Source organism: Rhagoletis pomonella, unplaced genomic scaffold (genome assembly GCF_013731165.1).
Source record: "Rhagoletis pomonella isolate Grant_MI unplaced genomic scaffold, Rhpom_1.0 Rhpom_scaffold_00009, whole genome shotgun sequence".
NCBI lineage: Eukaryota > Metazoa > Arthropoda > Insecta > Diptera > Tephritidae > Rhagoletis > Rhagoletis pomonella.
In genome coordinates this window covers 34,929,247-34,947,546 of record NW_023458563.1, presented here as the reverse complement: position 1 = coordinate 34,947,546, position 18,300 = coordinate 34,929,247, and the positions used below count along the sequence as shown (strand labels likewise).

General features: G+C 37.6%; 1 protein-coding gene across 8 annotated transcripts in view; it reads right to left on the bottom strand.

Annotated features, from left to right (window-relative positions):
* The window catches only part of LOC118745750 (serine/threonine-protein kinase WNK1), a 221,208-nt gene that overhangs the window by 134,785 nt on the left and 68,123 nt on the right, over positions 1-18,300 (bottom strand). For 7 of the 8 annotated variants that reach the window (XM_036479394.1, XM_036479396.1, XM_036479399.1 and 4 more), the window contains one exon: positions 3,816-4,033. The exons of the other annotated variant lie outside the window; for it this stretch is intronic. In XM_036479394.1, coding sequence (XP_036335287.1) covers positions 3,816-3,886 — 71 coding nt within the window. In that variant the 5' untranslated portion in view covers positions 3,887-4,033. The remainder of the gene's footprint in view (positions 1-3,815; positions 4,034-18,300) is intronic. 8 annotated transcript variants of the gene reach the window in all.

Sequence of the window (18,300 nt, the reverse complement as noted above, 5' to 3'; positions counted from 1 at the left end):
AGCGAAGCTTGCAAATGTTTGATAATTCCTGTTCGCGCAAAACTTAGTAAGTTTCTCTCTTTGGGAGAGTAAGATCCTTATTCTCTGAATTTTTTTACTGGCTAATTCTTACTGGCATTTGCATAGCGAACAGAACTAATATGTTTGTTTCATAAGTGTCAAAAATGTGTCAGTACGTGCCAAAAGAGCCCTGTGGTGCGATTCACTACGCGATTTTAACAACTCTTGTTATTGTTAAGTCAGCTAAACGACAATTTTAACAATTTAGCTATTCAGTAAACGTTTCCCTAACAATATTCGTTAGAGCCAAATCAGCTGTTGTCGCTAACGATAACGAAGGCCGCTAATTTGACGACGTCTAGATTGGCGTTGTTAATAAAACATAAAAATGCACAGCACCGATAGCAAAAAAATATCAAAAATCAAAGGGTTTTTCAGAAACATCAAACTTGCACTTTATTGTACTAAAATTTAATGGGCTACAAAACTGCATACATAATTTTTTTATTATTCTGATAAAAAACTTGAAGTTTTACGAAAGTTTGTTGAATTTTGTTTAAATGTTCCACAAGGTTTAAAACTAGAGTTTATACGGTTTTAGATACAGAATACACTATTAAAATAAGTAATACAAATTAAATAACAAAAAAAAATAGTTTGTTACAACTTGTCTATATGTGTTCCGGTTATAATTTTCCAATAGGGTGTAAGCAAATATAGAAAACTGGAAGTTAAAAGGTGGTAAAGCTATTTTTTAATCTTACAGGAACTGAATATGCCTTGAATTTAAAGGAATTGAATAATTAAAGTTTTCAATTTAATACGTGTACATCGTTTATTAAAAATATAAATATCATATATGTATGTTAATATTTAGAAATGTCTTTATTAACCATCATGACACACTAGCACAATAAAATCAGTCCTCAAAATAAATATGTACAAAGTGTGCATACAGTGATTTTTTTAATATTAACATTTATTTTCATGTTAAATGTTTTTGTAAACTTTATTTACAATAATAATAATAATAATAGATTGGCGCTTACACATATGTTAGTGTTTGGCCGAGCTTCTCCTCCGACTTGTGGCGTGCGCCTTGATATTGTCACACAAGGCGAAGGGACCTACAGTTTTACGCCGACTCCGAACGGCGATTGTATTTTTATGAGAAGCTGTTTTTCATGGCAGAAATACGATCGGAGGTTTGCCATTGCCTGCCGACGACTTTATTTACAGCTGCGTGTAAAATATGGCAACAAAATTCAAAATTATGGTGTTTGCTACTTATGTGTATTTATTTATTATTTTAAATAATTTTATTTTTAGTACTTCCATCTCCTATATTTCAACAGAAACCACATAATAAAGCTTGCATAAAATTCACAAAAATGAATCAAACTTAAAAATATTTCCTCCAAGCTTTCTAACTTTTTATTGAGAACCTTTATAAGATTTTCGGGTATGCAGTTTTGTAGCCCATTCAATTTTAGTCTAATAAAGTGCAAGTTTCAAGTCGCTAAAAGTTGGCGTTGATTTTTTAGAATGTTTTTTGTGTTGAGCATTTTCTTTCACATAAAATGTCTGTGAACTTTGAGCTCACACGAGCGCCTTGGCATATGCAATGGATTTGTGTCCAATAGCGGCAGTACAGTTAGTGAATCGCACAATCGTTACTGCAAACAACAAAAATTGTTAGCTTACAACTCGATAAGTCTCATTGTTAAAAGTTAGTGAATCGCACTACTGAGCCCGGAATCAACAAATCAGCTTTAAACAATGATTTTATGTGTATTCATCTTATATGACCAATAAAATTAGCAAATACCACATTTCTGAAACTTAGGCTGTGTGCTAGTTGACCTAAATTTTAGTACCTAAACTAATATTCCACTGGAAATTTCTAGCAATGCTACAATGTAGGAAAAAACTGCCAAAACTGTGCGAGTTCATTTGACAACCTAAATTGTTTGGGTATAATTGAAAAATAGGGCCGGTTCAGCTAGAAAAAAAAAGAAAAAGTGTATATAGTTCGCCTTCTTTCATTGATTCAAACGGTATAAAAATTGTTTGGTGCAAATTAATAGGGGCGGTGCTAGGGGGTGGTAAAATAAGAATTTTCACTTTTTTCAAAAGCTTATATTATCAAATTATTGAACCGCTTTTCAAAACGTGGATATGGTTTGAAAGGGAATTGAAATACATTTCATTTGATATGTATATCTATACTTCGAGAAAACTAAAAAAACGAATTTATAGCCATTCTTTAATAAAAATGTATGTTTTTCTTAAAAAAATACGTAAATAACTATTTTAAAAAATAGATATTTCCAAATTTTCACTATTTTTTTTAATATTCTTTTGTTCTGATATACATATCTTATAATTTATTATGTATTTTTTTAAGAAAAACATACATTTTGATTTAAAAAAAGACATACAGGCAGGTTCTGCAATTCATTTCCGAGTGAATTTCAACCCCTGCCAATTTGAATTCAAAGCACATTTTGTTGAAATTCGCTCGGAAGTGAATTGCAGAACATGTCTGATAATCTTGTTTTTCTCGAAATATGTATATATTATTTATATAGATATATATACTCAACAAAAGGTATTTCAATTACATTTCCAACCGTATGCACGTTTTGAAAATCGGTTCAATAATTTTCGAGAAAATAAGTTTTTGAAAATATTGGAAATTCCACTTTTACCACCCCCATACACCGCCCTTTTAATATACCACCAAAATCAAGAATAAGGGGCGAGCCACTTTTTCTTTTTTTCCAGCTCATCGGGCCCTATTCTTTACTTTTACTAAAATCAAAGATATTTGTATTGAAATTTTTTTGAATATTTTCTTTTTTGTGCTATAGAAACTATAAAAATAACTTAAAACTTCTAAAAAAATAATTGTTCGCTTAATCGCGCGCCCATTTATATTTCACAGTTCAATTTGGGTTGAAAAATATGCTCGGAAAAATCTAAATTGTTTCTATTCACTGCATTATTGACATTTTCCAGTGATTTAGGATTTTTCTCTATTTAGGTAGCAATTTAGACGTACTCGCACACAGGCTTACGTGCTATTTTTCATTTTTGTACTTCACAAAATTTGCTTTCGGATGTAAACAAACAACAGCTGTTATTTCAAATTGACTTCTTGCACATTTGTGCCCGGGAAAAAAGTCCGGCAAAGAGGGCAAAAGTGGAAGGTATTCGCTCTCTATTACCCAATTTTCTAGCGTTAGGGACGCTTTCTGGGCTATTTTGGGCACCCGCGGGATTCCGCGGGCTCGTGTGGAACAAACCTAATGTAATCATTGAAGCCCAAAGAGAACCTTAGCCTCACTCGGTGTATCTAATTGGCGCCAGCTAGCGAGGAACGACTGCCCTGCTACATACATGTGTATGTTAATCTTCGTCGAAATTGCTTATGCGGCTATGCATATATGTATACATAAAACTAAATACATATAAAAGTAATTTTTAGGGCTACAGTCACATATAAGCATAAAGATCTCTATGTGTGGATATCGTTGCATGCACAATAATGTAAGTAGTTTTAGCAAAAAAAAAAAAAGAAAAATGTCGAATTAGTATTACTGTAGCACATCTAACCGCTATTCACGGCATTTTTCTCTTATAAAATAGGAATTAATTGCGTGTTGTTGTTAAATTTAGCTGATCAAGCAGTATGTTCAAACCATCACCCCGTATAAAGTTAATATTACAAATAAGTTACATAAATAAAATAGTTTAAAAAATATATTATCTTTCAATGTTTGGTAATAAGTATAAATAAGGGCATTGCACACCTGCCAGACTGCAAGTTTTCTTGTTGATTGTACAGCGGGTTTTGTTGATCTAGATATAGACGTCGTAACATAGCGCACAGTATGCACGCAATAATTCTCTCAATTCTCTATTCGTGTCGAGTCGATATGATTTATGGTGTCGCTTAATCTTAAAGCCTTATGTACGTTATGCCTATTTAGCATGTTCGTTTATAGAAATTTCTGCGCTTAGAAACAAACTTGTGTCGAATTTGGCATAAAAAAGAAACAAGAAAAGTAATATAATAATTGCGCTACTAGTAATGTATGATCTTACATATTATATCACCTAAAAAGTTCGGTAAATTCAAATGGTGCCATACACCTACATATGTATTTATTACATTTTGTACTACTATATCGAAACCTGTTGTCTTGGCAGCGATTGCTTTGTCGGTGATACTGCAAAATGTTCTATTACTACATTTATGCGACAGAATTCATGAATTCTTCATTCGTGAATTCATGAAATTATGTGTTTTGAAAAATTGGCAGCGCACTACCGAGAAACTAAACAGTAGGGTTGTGTTTTTTGGCCTTACCCTGTAGGGAAACCTCGGAATAGTGAATCAAATTTCTAGTTCTGTACTAGGTCTTTATCGCCAAAAACGAACTAGATCCCCACCAGTCCAAAATCAGCGAAAAGTTGTACTTTTAAAATACTAATTTTTTCAGTTTTTGTCACTAGAAATCTATATCTAAAGTGACGAATTTAGAAATGGTTCGGAACTATAGAAAAAGGGATGCAGAACGAACTAGATCTTATTTGTCGAATTTAGAACCAGTTTGGAACTATCGAATAAGGGATGCAGCGGGGGGCTTGTTTACTTTACATAGATATGTGTTCGGCGGCTTTACGCTTCTATTCTGTGCTTCGCAGATGCTTTTTCATAGCTTGGTAATACAAAACTAAAATTTGTGTTAACATTTCAACATCTCGGGACAGTTTGGAATCTAAGAAATAACAGCGAGAACCTCTGCAAACTCAGCTACAGCTAAAGGTATATAAACGTACATTTCTTACAATCATTCAAACAAATTTAATTTTAAATTGAAAACACATTTCATCCAAAATACCTTAAAATGGCGCACACGGAAGAACGAAAAAGATTGAAAAATCATGATACGTCTGTCGATTTTAGAACTGGTTCGGAACTATAGAATTTAGGACTAGTTCGGAACTATCGAAAAAGGGATGCAGCGGGGGGCAATTGACACTTCCTAGGACATCGCCATGTTAAATTCGCCAGTTGCTTGCATGCAAAACAGATTTATCGCGAACCAGTACTGGGTCTAAATGTACTAGAAGCGCACCAGTTCAGAACTAGAGATTTTCCCCACAGGGTATTTTGAATTTGAAAAAGCCGTTGGTACCACGAAATGGTCCATGTTATATATTTAAATTGGCCTTATTGTATTTGAATTTCTACTATTTGTATTTGTTTTGTATTTGAACAAATCCCCGTAATTTTAGTGTTTTAAATTATGGTTATGCTACTGCATGCTTTTGAATCTAAAAACGTCATAACCCTAATAAACAACTGTTTGTGAAACGCGGCGTTGCCGGCTTTGCACTTCACGATTTCATGAAATGATGCAGAAATTCATTGTTAATTTTCGTGTGTAACTAAATTTGTAAAATTGTGTGTTATGCAGCCAATTTTAATCCAAATTCATGAAATGATTCCGTCAATTAGCCTACGCATAAGCGAAATATATATCAATTAGTATTCTTGGTACTTACGATGACTAGTGACTAAACTGTTTCCTTTTAGCTGACGAAGTTGAAGGACTAATAGAGCACAGAAGTAATAATTGATAGATCGTTGTACAGAATCACCGACGGTATAAAAATTAGAGGATCGTATTTAAAATGAGATTTTTGGTAGAAAAAAAATGTCTTTGAAGAGGAACGAAATCGGTCTACTTTTTCTGCTGCTGCAAACTAAGCACAATAATAACGTATGAGAGAGATCGTGGATGCAGAAGGTGAAAACTTTTGAAATGGAAGTGTAAAGCCAGAGCCTAGTCAAAATGTCAGTGAGGCATGCGACTACGGATTGCAACTGAACTTCAATTACGTTGCCTCTGACTGAAATGGTAATACAGATGGCAGCTAGCAACAAAAAGCGTGCAACTAAGTTGCTATATTCGCAACCGAATTTTTGTGGTTGCAGGCGATATTTTGATTGAGATTTATTAATTTTTTCGACTGTTTCTGCAGCTTGTTCACACTGTTGTTGTAGTTGTTGGCTTCGTCATGAATCATCTTCACTGTCTGACTCTGCAAGCCTGAGGTCGACGAAGTGGGCGACGTCGATAGGCGTAGTCCATAGTACTTCTGGCGTTACGGTGCTAGTGGTGGACTTGGCCCGCATGCTGGGCAGGTGTTTGCAACTTCTGAGTTCAGCCGAGAGCAGTTGAGCCTGTGGCACCACCCTGAACGGAGTAATGCTGGGGTGCATCTGGATTCTTCAATGTATATGGGCCGCCGTCGACCACCTAGGTCGATGTTATCTTAGCGAGTACTGGGACTCGTCCTCACTGCATCGCTGTGTAGGTTTTTGAGCACCGCTCTGTAGAATGGATGGTCGACGTACGGCTCGATATCAATTCTCCAGTCGTGCAGCTGCAACCTCAAGTGTCGGGGAGGTGATCGTTTCGAAGCAGTTTTGTTGGGGTTTCCACAGTGATATCCCACGAGGAATAGCTTCGATAGCATGGTATTGTGCTCTTTCACCTTTCTCCATGGAGGTGATGCTCGGACGACATGAGATGGTAGCCTGTAGCCGTACGTAGAGCTGCGTTCTGTAAGTCTGTAGGATTCTCCACAGCGTTTCGCTCATTCCTGTCGCGCTGCGTAATTCGCCACCGACCAGCCGATCCCTTTATATGTTTTGAGCCTTACCGGTTAGAGACTTGAGGGCTTTCCTCCTGCCTAGCAGTTTGTTACAGGTGGCTGAGGCGTGTACTCAGAAGAAGAGGCTCCCTAGATTTTAGAATGGTTAAACCTCGTTATCTTGGCGCCACCGGCGTAGACGTCAAGCTCCAACCAGCGGCGCCACATGTTTTTTTTTTAATCCCTACCATCGTCTTTCTCCCTGCTTTTCCCTGCGCACAAAAAAATAAAAATACAACAAAATTCCTTACAATATTTTAGTAACAGCTATGTTAAAAATTGTTCTCGCGAAAACTTTCAAAACTTTATTAAATATATTACGAAGAAACTATTTTTTTATATACATAAATATTACCAATGCTAAAATAAATTTTTTTAAATAATTTTCATAAATTACAATGAAGTTAGAGGATAGGACTACTTGGTACAGCAGGTAAAAAAATTATAAATTCATTTAAAAATGTATAAAAACAAAAAAAAAAAACAAAAAAAAAAAACAAAATAAAAATTTCCAAAACAAAAATCAATAGTTGTCGTCAAGCTCAACTAACGAGAGCCCCAGAAGCGTGCAGCCTCTATGGGGTCTGTCCAAAGGGAGAAAAGCGTCAGTTGAGTGGGGTTTTTTGGGCATGCGAAGAGATGTTTCGAGTCGTGGGGTGTCTCTCTGCACGCCGGACACTCATTGGGCACATCCGCATCTACGCCTTTTTCAGTTTTAGTTCAGAAAGTTGCAATTTAAATTCAGAAAGTTACAATTCAAGTTCAGAATTTCCATTTCAAATTCAGAATTTTCATTTTAAATTCAGAAAGTGTCAATTCAAATTCAGAATTTCCATTTTAAATTCAGAAAGCTGCAATTCAAATTCATAATTTCCCTTTTAAATTCAGAAAGTTTCAATTTAAATTCAGAATTTCCATTTTAAATTCAGAAAGTTGCAATTCAAGTTCAGAAAACTACATTTCAAATTCAGAATTTCCATTTCAAATTCAGAAACTTTCATTTCAAATTCAGAAAGTTACAATTCATTTTCAGAAAATTTCCATTTCAAATTCAGAAATTTACAATTTAAGTTCAGACAATTTCTATTTTTATTTTTATTTAAGGAAAACAGTAACAATTCAACCGTTGCAGTACATACATACTTAGCATGAAATGAAAAGCAATGCTGCGTTGCTCGAGCAAATCCAGGCTACCTTGGCATGGTCAAGTACTGCAGCCTCTGCTTCGTTAATCCGGGACCCTCAACATTGGGCACATCCATACTTGGTTTAACAAGTTACTTCATTTTAGACCTATTGTTTCTACTGGATTTAGCATAGGCGAATATGGTCCCCAACGAAGATACAACTTAAAAACTCAAAATCGTACCGTGAATACGAAATTTTCTGAACTTAAATTGGAAATTTCTGAATTTGATATGAAAATTTTCAGAACTTGAATTGTAATTTGCTGAATTTGAATTGTAACTTTCTGAATTTCAAATGAAGGTTTCTGAATTTGAAATGGAAATTCTGAATTTGAAATGTAACCTTGTGAATTTGATATGCAACTTTCCGAATTTAAAATGCAAATTCTGAATTTGAACTGCAACCCTCTGAATTTCAAATGGAAACTCTGAATTTGAATTACAAATTTCTGAATTTAAAATGGAAATTCTGAATTTGAATTGTAGCTTTCTGAATTTGAAATGAAAATTCTGAATTTGAAATGGAAATTCTCAACTTGAATTGTAACTATCTGAATTTGAAATGGAATTTGTGAATATGAATTGCAACTTTCTGAACTAAAACTGAAAAACGTGTAGTCTGCTCAGGTATGAGTTCAACCTGCTGCCGTAGCTAGAGCGAATATAGGCTATTGTGGTCCGAGTCTCCTGATGCAGACGAAGCTTCGTTTCGTCCACGTCAGGTAGTTGTGTGCCCAGAATGGCATTCACAGGTCTGGAGTCTACGTGACTTGAGACCGACTCCCTGAGGATGACGCTCAGGGCCTGTCGATTTGCTGTCGGGTCCAGGGGTGCTCTATGAACCTCTGGACTTACTCCGTCAGTTTGTATAGATGCCTTCTGACATGCCTTCGTCATGCAGGTAATGTTCTGCGACATCTGAAGACATCCGGTTGCTGTACGGAGTGCTGTATTTTGAGTCGTCTGCAGCTTCATCCACTGCGTCCTCCTGGTCCCCGGCGCACAGTGCTTCGCCCCCAATCAGTGAATCGGCAAAATTAGGGGAGTTGTCCCAGAAAATTTAAATTTGGTGTGCTGGTTCAGAATATGTAAATTAAGGAAAATTCGAAGTTTTGGAAAAATCGGTGGAAGGACATGACTACCTCCCACACATCCTTAATTTTAAAAGTTTAATTTTAGCTACAATTATAAACAGAATAAAGCGAAAATTTATAGCTGTATGTGAAATTGTGCCAAATTTCATTTTGTTTGGTGTAAGGACATGACTACCTCCCATATGGGCAAATCTCCGGAACCGTGCGATTAAACCTCAGAAAATGTTAAATTTTCAAATTGAACGCACAAAAATAAATTCTACATCAAATTCTTTGAAATCCATTGAGGAAACATTAAATTATTGTGTGATTCATTTTTGTCAAACGCTCAAAGTGTTATAAATAAAACATGAAAATGTTTGAAAACTCAATGTTAGCGATACTTCTAGAGGGCGTGGTTTTTGTCCGTATTTGAAAAGGTCAGGCGCAATGTGTATATCAAATTTGGTACAGAATGGTGAAGTGGCTTTCGAGGTACAAATATTTGACATGAGTGGGCGGGCCACGCCCAGTTTCCAAAAAATTTTACGAAAAACTAATTTTCGCTTAAGACCCATTGAAAATATTATTTTTGAGTATATATTTGAAAATTCGTTAACCGCACTGCCCAAAGATCTGAAAATCATTTACATACATACATATATATTCATGGCCGTATATTAGACAAAAATTATTTTATGTACTAAGCATTTTCAACGAACTTTATGAAGAATGTTATCTAACGATCACACTTAATGCCAACCTCTTATGTTTTAGTCCGTCAGCGTGCTATCAAAAAAAAAAAGAAATTTGAAGCCATTCATGCAAAGACCTATTCAGACAATTATATTATATTTTCAAAATTTGGAAAGGCACACAACTGTAAAAGGTCTTATTTTATTCTCTAATGTGTAGTTAATATGTATATAAACAAATGAGAAATGAGAAAAAGAAATTAAGATATTACCTTTTTGACCTTTGAGATTTCAAATCGTTGCAGTTTATTTCCAATGAGGAGCATATATTTTTCTCAACGCCTAATGCATTTTACAATATTACATTTACTATTTGCCATGATTTTTGAAAGTCTCCCTTTTGCGCTGAAAAAGTTATACTCAAAAAACGTACAAAATGTACCCAAAGTAACACGTCAAAATTGTTATTTTAATTACTTTGATTGTTTATAAAAATTAAAATGACATTATTAAAATAAAAAATAGATAAATAAGTTACAAGAACTAGTCACATTTGTTATCAAAATGGCCTAAGTTTTTATAAAAACTAAAATTACATTAATAAAATTAATTTAAAGGTGAGTGGCACAAAAGCACACGGTTCCGGAGATTCGTCCATATATCCTTTTTCTCAAAAACTAGATTTTATCTACATTTGTGATCAGAGTACATTAAAAACAAGTAATAACTTATAAGTTAAATTTTTTAACTATTGTCAAATTTTGTTTCATTTGGTATCAGGAAATGACTTTCTCCTTTATAAATTTTAGTTATTGAAAAAATTTATAATTTAATATTTTCTCTAAACAGGATCATAAGTAAATTTTTTTTTCAAAATTTTGTCATAAATAAGATTTCAAATGTAATCTATAATGTTGTCTTTTAAAATATATACCTCAATTTTTTCAAATTCATAATTTTATTTTTGTTTTGTAGACCTAAGTTATCATAGTTCCGGATCCGACATTAATAACAAATGAGCCAATTCACCTCTCGTCCTTTTTCTTGTATGGAAAAATTGCTCATCTATATTATATATTTTGAAAACCGCTTTTTTTCTGTTCGCAAAGCTCGAGATCGGCTGTAACAATTTTTCTGAAATTTTGGTTATAGGTTCTGGATGGGCTTCTCATTGTCTTAGGCAAAGTTTAAATACTTTTTAAAAAAGGGAACTGCAGGACTTTAAAAATTCTATAGAATCTAACATACATGCACACATAACAGCGCTACTCACCTGCCAATCACAAATAAGAGCGCCCTCTTCTTTTAATTTGTACGAAATACGGCACAAAACAAGGGTTATGTATACATATTAGGGATGCCAAAATATCAGGAAAATTGGGATCCCGGGATTTCGGGATAATTTTTAGGATAAATCCCGGGATTCAAATTGAGTCATAAATTTTATGAATATGAGTTTTATGAATATGATTCGTATGAGTTTTGCTTTGCTTTAAACAGGCAAAATGTTGTATTCAAAGTTTTGCGAAATACTTGACGAAAATGGCTATACGAAGTTTTTTCCTCTCCTGTACAATTTTTAAATTGGGACTTAGTAACTTTGCACTCTACGCTAGCGATATTTCAGACAAATTTTAAAGTAAAACCTTTTTTATTGTATTTAAAAAACCATGTGATTGAGGAACGTATACATCACAAATAATAATGTAAATACCAGGTACTTTTGAAAGTGACGATTAATAAAAGAAACATAAAACAAAAATATACAAAAACAATTTCTCTAAACATGTTTATTCTACTCTATAAAGAAATGGCGAATGGAGAATTTTTTGCCATTTTTTCGCAATTTACTAGAAGTTTCATATAAAAATAGATTCAGCGGGTCGAAATACATGTTGGTAGTTGGGTCTGGCTAAAAACACACACCCCTTTTTTGCCGGTGTTGTTATTATTGCACTTAAAATGTTTTCGTAAGAGCAGCAAAGCATTCAAAGCAGAGTCTTCTAAGCTTGACCTGCAGTTTTTACATACAAAACCTACTGATGAAAAACATATTTCGGCATCAACACTTTTAGGCTGAACTGTCAAAAGGTAGACATAATCCATTTGAAGATAATGACCCCTATCTCCTCCATTACAAAATATTTGAACTTCTTTTACCAGCACGTCGGTCGAATTATAAGTTTTTCGATTTGAGGAAGTTTTGAGTAGATTGATCTAAAAAATTATCTAACTTTCACTTAAAACTCTCTGTTTCGTTTACATTAGCGACGCTATGAGTAAATTCATTGAAATCTTCTTCAAACAAGTCAGAAAGTCTAAGTTCGGGCGGAGCCGAACATTAAATACCTGGCGCAAGTATTAAATATAAGTTTTCCACCTTTCCGAAAGCTACCGCTACATGATAAGCCGGGGTGTATACATTTTAAGTAAATTAGCGTCCTTAAATTTCGAAATATTGAAATTTCAAGCATTTCTGAAATTTACCGTTATATGAAAAGCGCCCGTAATTTTAGTCCGATTTCAATAATTTTCAACGTTTTGCTTCTATGTGGCAAGCACAATAGCCATACCGAGTTTGCTACAAATTGTTAGAACGGTTACCGAGATACATATATGTGATCATAAGTGGGCGGTGCCACGCCCATTTTCCAAAATTTTATCATAAACGTATTTCTTGGTAAAGAATTGTTGCAACCATCAATTTTGAATAAATTAGCTTTAATATTTACTGATTTATCGAAGATTTTGTATTTCGCGAAATTACCGTTATATGGGATGTGGGCGTGGTTATTGTCCGATTTTAAAAATTTTCGCCCAATTGACATGGTGTACCAAGGCCAACAACTGTGCCAAGTTTGGAAGAAATTGGTGCAGCGGTTACTACGATATACACATGTAACCATAAGTGGGCGTGGCTACGCCCATTTTCCCAAATTTTATAATATTAATGTTTTCCGTCTGAAACTCATTATAAATATCAATTTTGAGTGAATTATCTTCAGTAGTTACTAAAATATCGCAGTTTTCGTATTTCTGAAAATTAGCGTTGTATGGGAGGTAGGCGTGGTTATTGTCCGATTTCGCCCATTTTCAATACCATCCGTCCTACGCCCAAAAGAAGTTCACGTACCAAGTTTCGTTAAGATATCTCAATTTTTACTCGAGTTATCGTGTGCACAGAAGGACGGACGGACGGACGGACAGGCAGTCACCGCTTAATCGATTTCTATTTTCATTGTGATCATTTATGTATACATTTGTCTATATCTATCTCGTTTCGTTTTGCCTGTTACAAACAACCGTTATGTGAACAAAGTTATAATACCCTTGTGCACAAGTGCGCTCGGGTACAAAAAGGCTCAGACTGCAAATTAAAAGTACAGTTTCAAGCTTTTTGTTGACTGCAGTCAAAACGGCATTTTCATCATCACTTCAAAATTCATAAACAGATTCTTACTATCAATTCGATATTTCAAAATTTTCGGGATCCCGGTATTAATGCAAGCAAATCCCGGGATTGCCGGGACGTCAAAAACGCCGGGATCCCGGGATCCCGGGATTGGCATCCCTAATACATATACACACGTGCTAATGTTAACGTTAATGTTGATTCTTACCCTGTAGGGAAAACACGACTAGTGAACCAGATTTCTAGTTCAGTACTAGTTCTTTTTCGCCAAAAACGAACCAGTGCGATAGTAACTAGTTCCGCACCAGTCCAAAAGCAGTGAAATATGGTACTTTCACTAAAATATTTTATTTTAAATTTTAAAAGCAGGGGAGGTAATTGTTAGCATCCCTGGTAGTTTGCTGAAAGTGGCAACACCACGAATAAGAACTGCAACCAAAATGTATGTTTAATACGCCTTAACTGCAACCAAATTTGGTATATATTTTCGTCGGCCATGACATAAGGACTCTAGACAGCGCACGAGCAACACAAGTGTAAAACAGCAGCCTTCAATCTAAAACCTGCAACTTTCAACCTACGACTATTTAAGCTCTTACCGAGTGCCGTTCAATCCTTCGTATTTCATATTTTATGTTTAAATGTACAAGTTACGCGTAAGTGTTTGTAAAAGTAGAAACCTTAACAATACATTTTTATACAACTCAAACGTCTTTACTTTATTCGTTTTAAATCCTTTGTCGGTAAGCAGAAGCAGTTCTTACACTTCAACATATTTTACACTCTGGTACGCTGTCGGTGAAAACGAATAAAGTTGGTACCGGAGGCCATTTTGTATGTCTGAAACTAACCGATATTTTTTACGAAATCGGGCCGGTGTCACGAGCGAGAATCAAAGGAGTGAATCGGAGTCATCGTTTGAAAGCATGGACGGTCTGGTGCAGCCGCAGAAGACAGCGCGAATGCTATAATTGCTACATTGAATGCGTTAAGGGCTTCCTAAGAAGAGCTTAGACAAAGCACTCCGGAGAGCCAAAGGGACATAATAAGGCTTCGCGAAGGCATGCAAGCACAGAATATTCCAGAGCAGAGCGTGCAGCCAGCACAGCATGACAATACTCAAGCCGTCGTAGCACCGACCGACTCGCAAGTAAAACTTTACGATTTGCCTGTGTTCAGCGGCAATGTCGAAGACTGGCCACTATTTTTCGCGAATTTCAACGGAGACCTTTGGGTGCATCCACCGCCAAAACCTTATGAGGTTGCAGAAGTGCTTAGTTGGTCCCGCCAAAGAAGCTGTCGCCGCCTTGCTAATTTACCCGAGCAACGTGCCGAACGTCATAAGCGAGTTGGAGTTCAGGTTCGGGCGACCAGACATTTTGGTTAAATTCCAAATCAGTAAACTGCAGCATTTCCCGCCAATAGCCGATAATAAGCCGGAGCAGATTGTACCGTTTTCCTCGAGAATGAGAAATGTTGTTGCATTTCTTAAGTGCAAATGGTGGGTAAGTTACCGCATAACCGACAGTTCGACTGGGCGAAGCATGCTGCGACTATACAACCGTATCCATTAGTTGAACATTTTTCTGAGTGGCTTAGCGAGTTAGCTAAAATAATTTGTCTTATGCCGACGATCAGCACACAGAGTGGCAGGCAGTCTGCATCATCGGGCAATCCTCGTCGGCTGATGCATATTGAGCGGCCAAAGGACTCACTTACTTGCTATCAGTGTAGTGGTAATCACATGCTTCCACAGTGTGATTCGTTTAAGACAAGCAGTATTCAAGAGCGATGGGACCTGGTTAAGGCGCAACAGATTGGTTTTCGTGTCTACGCAAGGGGCATTCCACACAAAAGTGTCGTGCAAGAAGGAGGTGTAACATAAGTGGCTGCCAGCGCTATCACCACCAGCTACTTCACAACGAAGATGCAACAATGCAGATGCTACGCCGAACTACACGAGAGGATGTCATTGCGCAGACACTACTGAATTGTCGAGAAACACAAAGCGCACATGGTCAGCTGTTTAAAATATTGCCAGTCAAAATATATATGGACCGAAAGGTAAGTGTGAGATATTAGCGATGTTCGGCGAGGGTTCGTCAATTTCAATAATGGAAGAGGAAGTGTCCAAGATGATCGGAGCCCAGGGTTGCTTGCAACCACTTAGGCTGCAGTGGTATGACAACAACGTTGTTACGGAACAATCGCATAAAATAAGAATCGAAGTTGAGAATTATGCAACGAAGAGAAAGTTTATACTGAAGGAGGTATACACGGTTAAGAACCTGAACCTGCCAGAGCAGTCTATGGCCAAGGAAAATGTTCAGTATTTGAGAGATTTGCCGATAAAAAACTACTGTCATGCGAAGCCAGTTTTGCTCATCGGGCTAAAGCACGCATACCTGGGTGTGACCTCAGCAACAGTGCAAGCCGACATCGACAGCCCGCTAGCTGTAGAAACACTACTAGGCTGGGTCGCGTACGGCCCAACCAAGCTTGAGCACGTGAAATATTGCGCCGAACAACTAAACGAGTAGGCAAGCAATATGAAACCGGTTTACTATGGAGAACATATCCACCGAAGTTGCCAAACAGTAAAGCAATGGCCGAAAAACGCTTACTGACAGTGGAGCGCCAAATGCAGAACGATGCCGAGTTTGGTACACGATACAGACAAGAGATGGCTAAGTACGTGATCAAAGGGTATGCCAGAAAGTTAAGCCGTGACGAAGCCAGAGAGCCACACCAAAATGCTTGGTACTTACCTCACTTTGCCGTATTCAACCAGCATAAGCCCGAAAAGAGGCGAATCGTCTTTGATGCCGCAGCCGCAGTAAACAACGTGTCGCTCAACTCGCAGCTATTGAAGGGTACGGAGCAAGCACAGCCGTTGATACGGATTTTGCTACAGTTTCGCCAGGGACGTGTCGAAGTGTCCGCAGACATACGCGAAATGTTTTCGCGAATCGAGATACGCGAAACTGATAAGCACGCTCAACGGTACTTGTGGTGTGATGGTGATGCGAGCAAGCCTGTGGCAGAGTATGTGATGACGTCGTTAATTTTCGGTGCTGTTTGCTCACCCTGCATCGCCGAATATATAAAAAACAAAAGCACCGAGGAGTATCGAGCACAGTTTCCAGACGCCGCAACGACTGTAATTAACAAGCATTATGTCGATGATTTAGTTGCAAACTTCGACACGCCTGAACAGGCCATCAGTATATGCAGCGACATTGTCAGGATCAATTCACAAGCTGGGTTCGAGTTGCGGAACTTCGTCTCCAACTGCGAAGAAGTAGAAGATCGTTTGAATCATTCGCCGTTATCCGTGAGAGAATTGGTTAGCCTGGAACACAACGGGTCAGTGGACAAAGTGCTTGGCATCTACTGGAACACAAGCGATGACGTTTTCGAATTCCACACGAAGTTCCACCGTTTGCCGAAAGATGTCCTGCACGGAATACGAGCTCCGACAAAACGAGAGTTGTTACGAATCGTGATGTCGGTATTCGATCCATTTGGAATGTTAGCAGCATTTTTAATTACTACTAAAATTCTCATTCAAGAATCGTGGAAGTGCGAGATTGGCTGGGACGAAGTTCTGCCTCAAGAACTAAGCAAGACATGGTGGTCCTGGTGGCAAGAGTTTCCTAACGTGAAGCAGTTGAAAATACCCCGCTGTTATTCGCCGCAAATCTTACACGGTGGCAAGGTAGAAATCCACACTTTCGTCGACACCAGTCAAGTCGCATTTGCTGCGGTAGTATACGTTCGAGTACTTCATATTAATGGAGTTGACGTTCGCTTCATTATGGGCAAAACACGCACAGCACCAGCGAAACTTATGTCGATCCCGACACTCGAGTTACACGCCGTAGTATTGGGCACCCGCTTGTACAAGCTCATCGAGGACAGCCACGAGTTCAACATAGAGCGAGCAGTTTTTTGGACCGACTCCCAGACGGTTCTGCAATGGGTGCATTCGTCGGAAAGAAAGTATAAGGCGTTCGTCGGCCATCGTATAGCCGAGATTCTCGGCACAACGGCAAAAGTGCAGTGGCGATGGATGTCAACTTGTCAAAATGCAGCAGACGTAGCAACACGCCCCTTGTGTCCACCCAAGTTTGACAGTAGCAGCCGTTGGGTAAAAGCCCCCCCGAGTTCGACGAGCACGACGAAGAGTATTGGCTCACGTCTACGATCACAGCGTCACCAGTGCTCCCAGAAGAAATATCTGTTCCAGTTTTGGTGGTGCAACACGGCAGTGCCGTCATCAATTTTTCACGGTTTAGCTCCTTCACAAAGCTATTACGAACAACAGCCTGGGTGATGCGAGCAACAATACTATTTCGAAAACAGAGAAACAGTACAACGCCCATGTCGTCAAGCCTCACAGCAACGGAGATAAAGAAAGCAGAGCATATAGTATGCGAACTAGTCCAACGAGAATGCTTTTCGAGCGAGATCGCAGGTTTGTCAGTCGCCGGTAAAATCGCCAAACGGAGTGCGCTGTATAAGCTTTCGCCGTATCTCGACCAAAGTCGCCTATTAAGATTGAGCGGACGCATCGACGAGGCAACATACCTACCAATGCAAGCACGATGACCGATATTGATGCCCGCCAAACATATCGTGTCAACCCTGATTGTACAACATTTTCACAAAATAAATCATCGCCAGAATTCCGCAATCACCATTAATGCCATCCGACAACAGTTTTGGATACCGAATTTGAAACCGCTCCTCAAGGTAATTCAGCAAAGGTGCCAACGGTGTATGATCGACAAAGCAAAGCCAAACCAACCTATGATGGGTCAGCTGCCGGTCGACCGCATAACTCCGTTCATGCGCCCATTTACATATACAGGCGTCGACAAAAAATATTTTTTTTCTTCATACATTTATTTTTACCGGCAAAACTGTTGATTATATAGAAAAACGTTATATGAACAGATTAAAGGAATTGTAATTTTTAATTTTTTTAAATTTGTTTGAGCAAAATCGGACTAGTGGTTCTCGAGTTATGTCAAAAAAAAGACCACCAAAGGTGACAATTTCCCCTATATGATAGTTACTAACTTCAAATCGATATATCTCAATTCCTAGACGTGACCCAGCGAAACGCCGGGACACGTATAACTTCTTTTTTATCGATATAACTTTCCCCGGTAGTTTGAACCCTTCGCGATCACTGA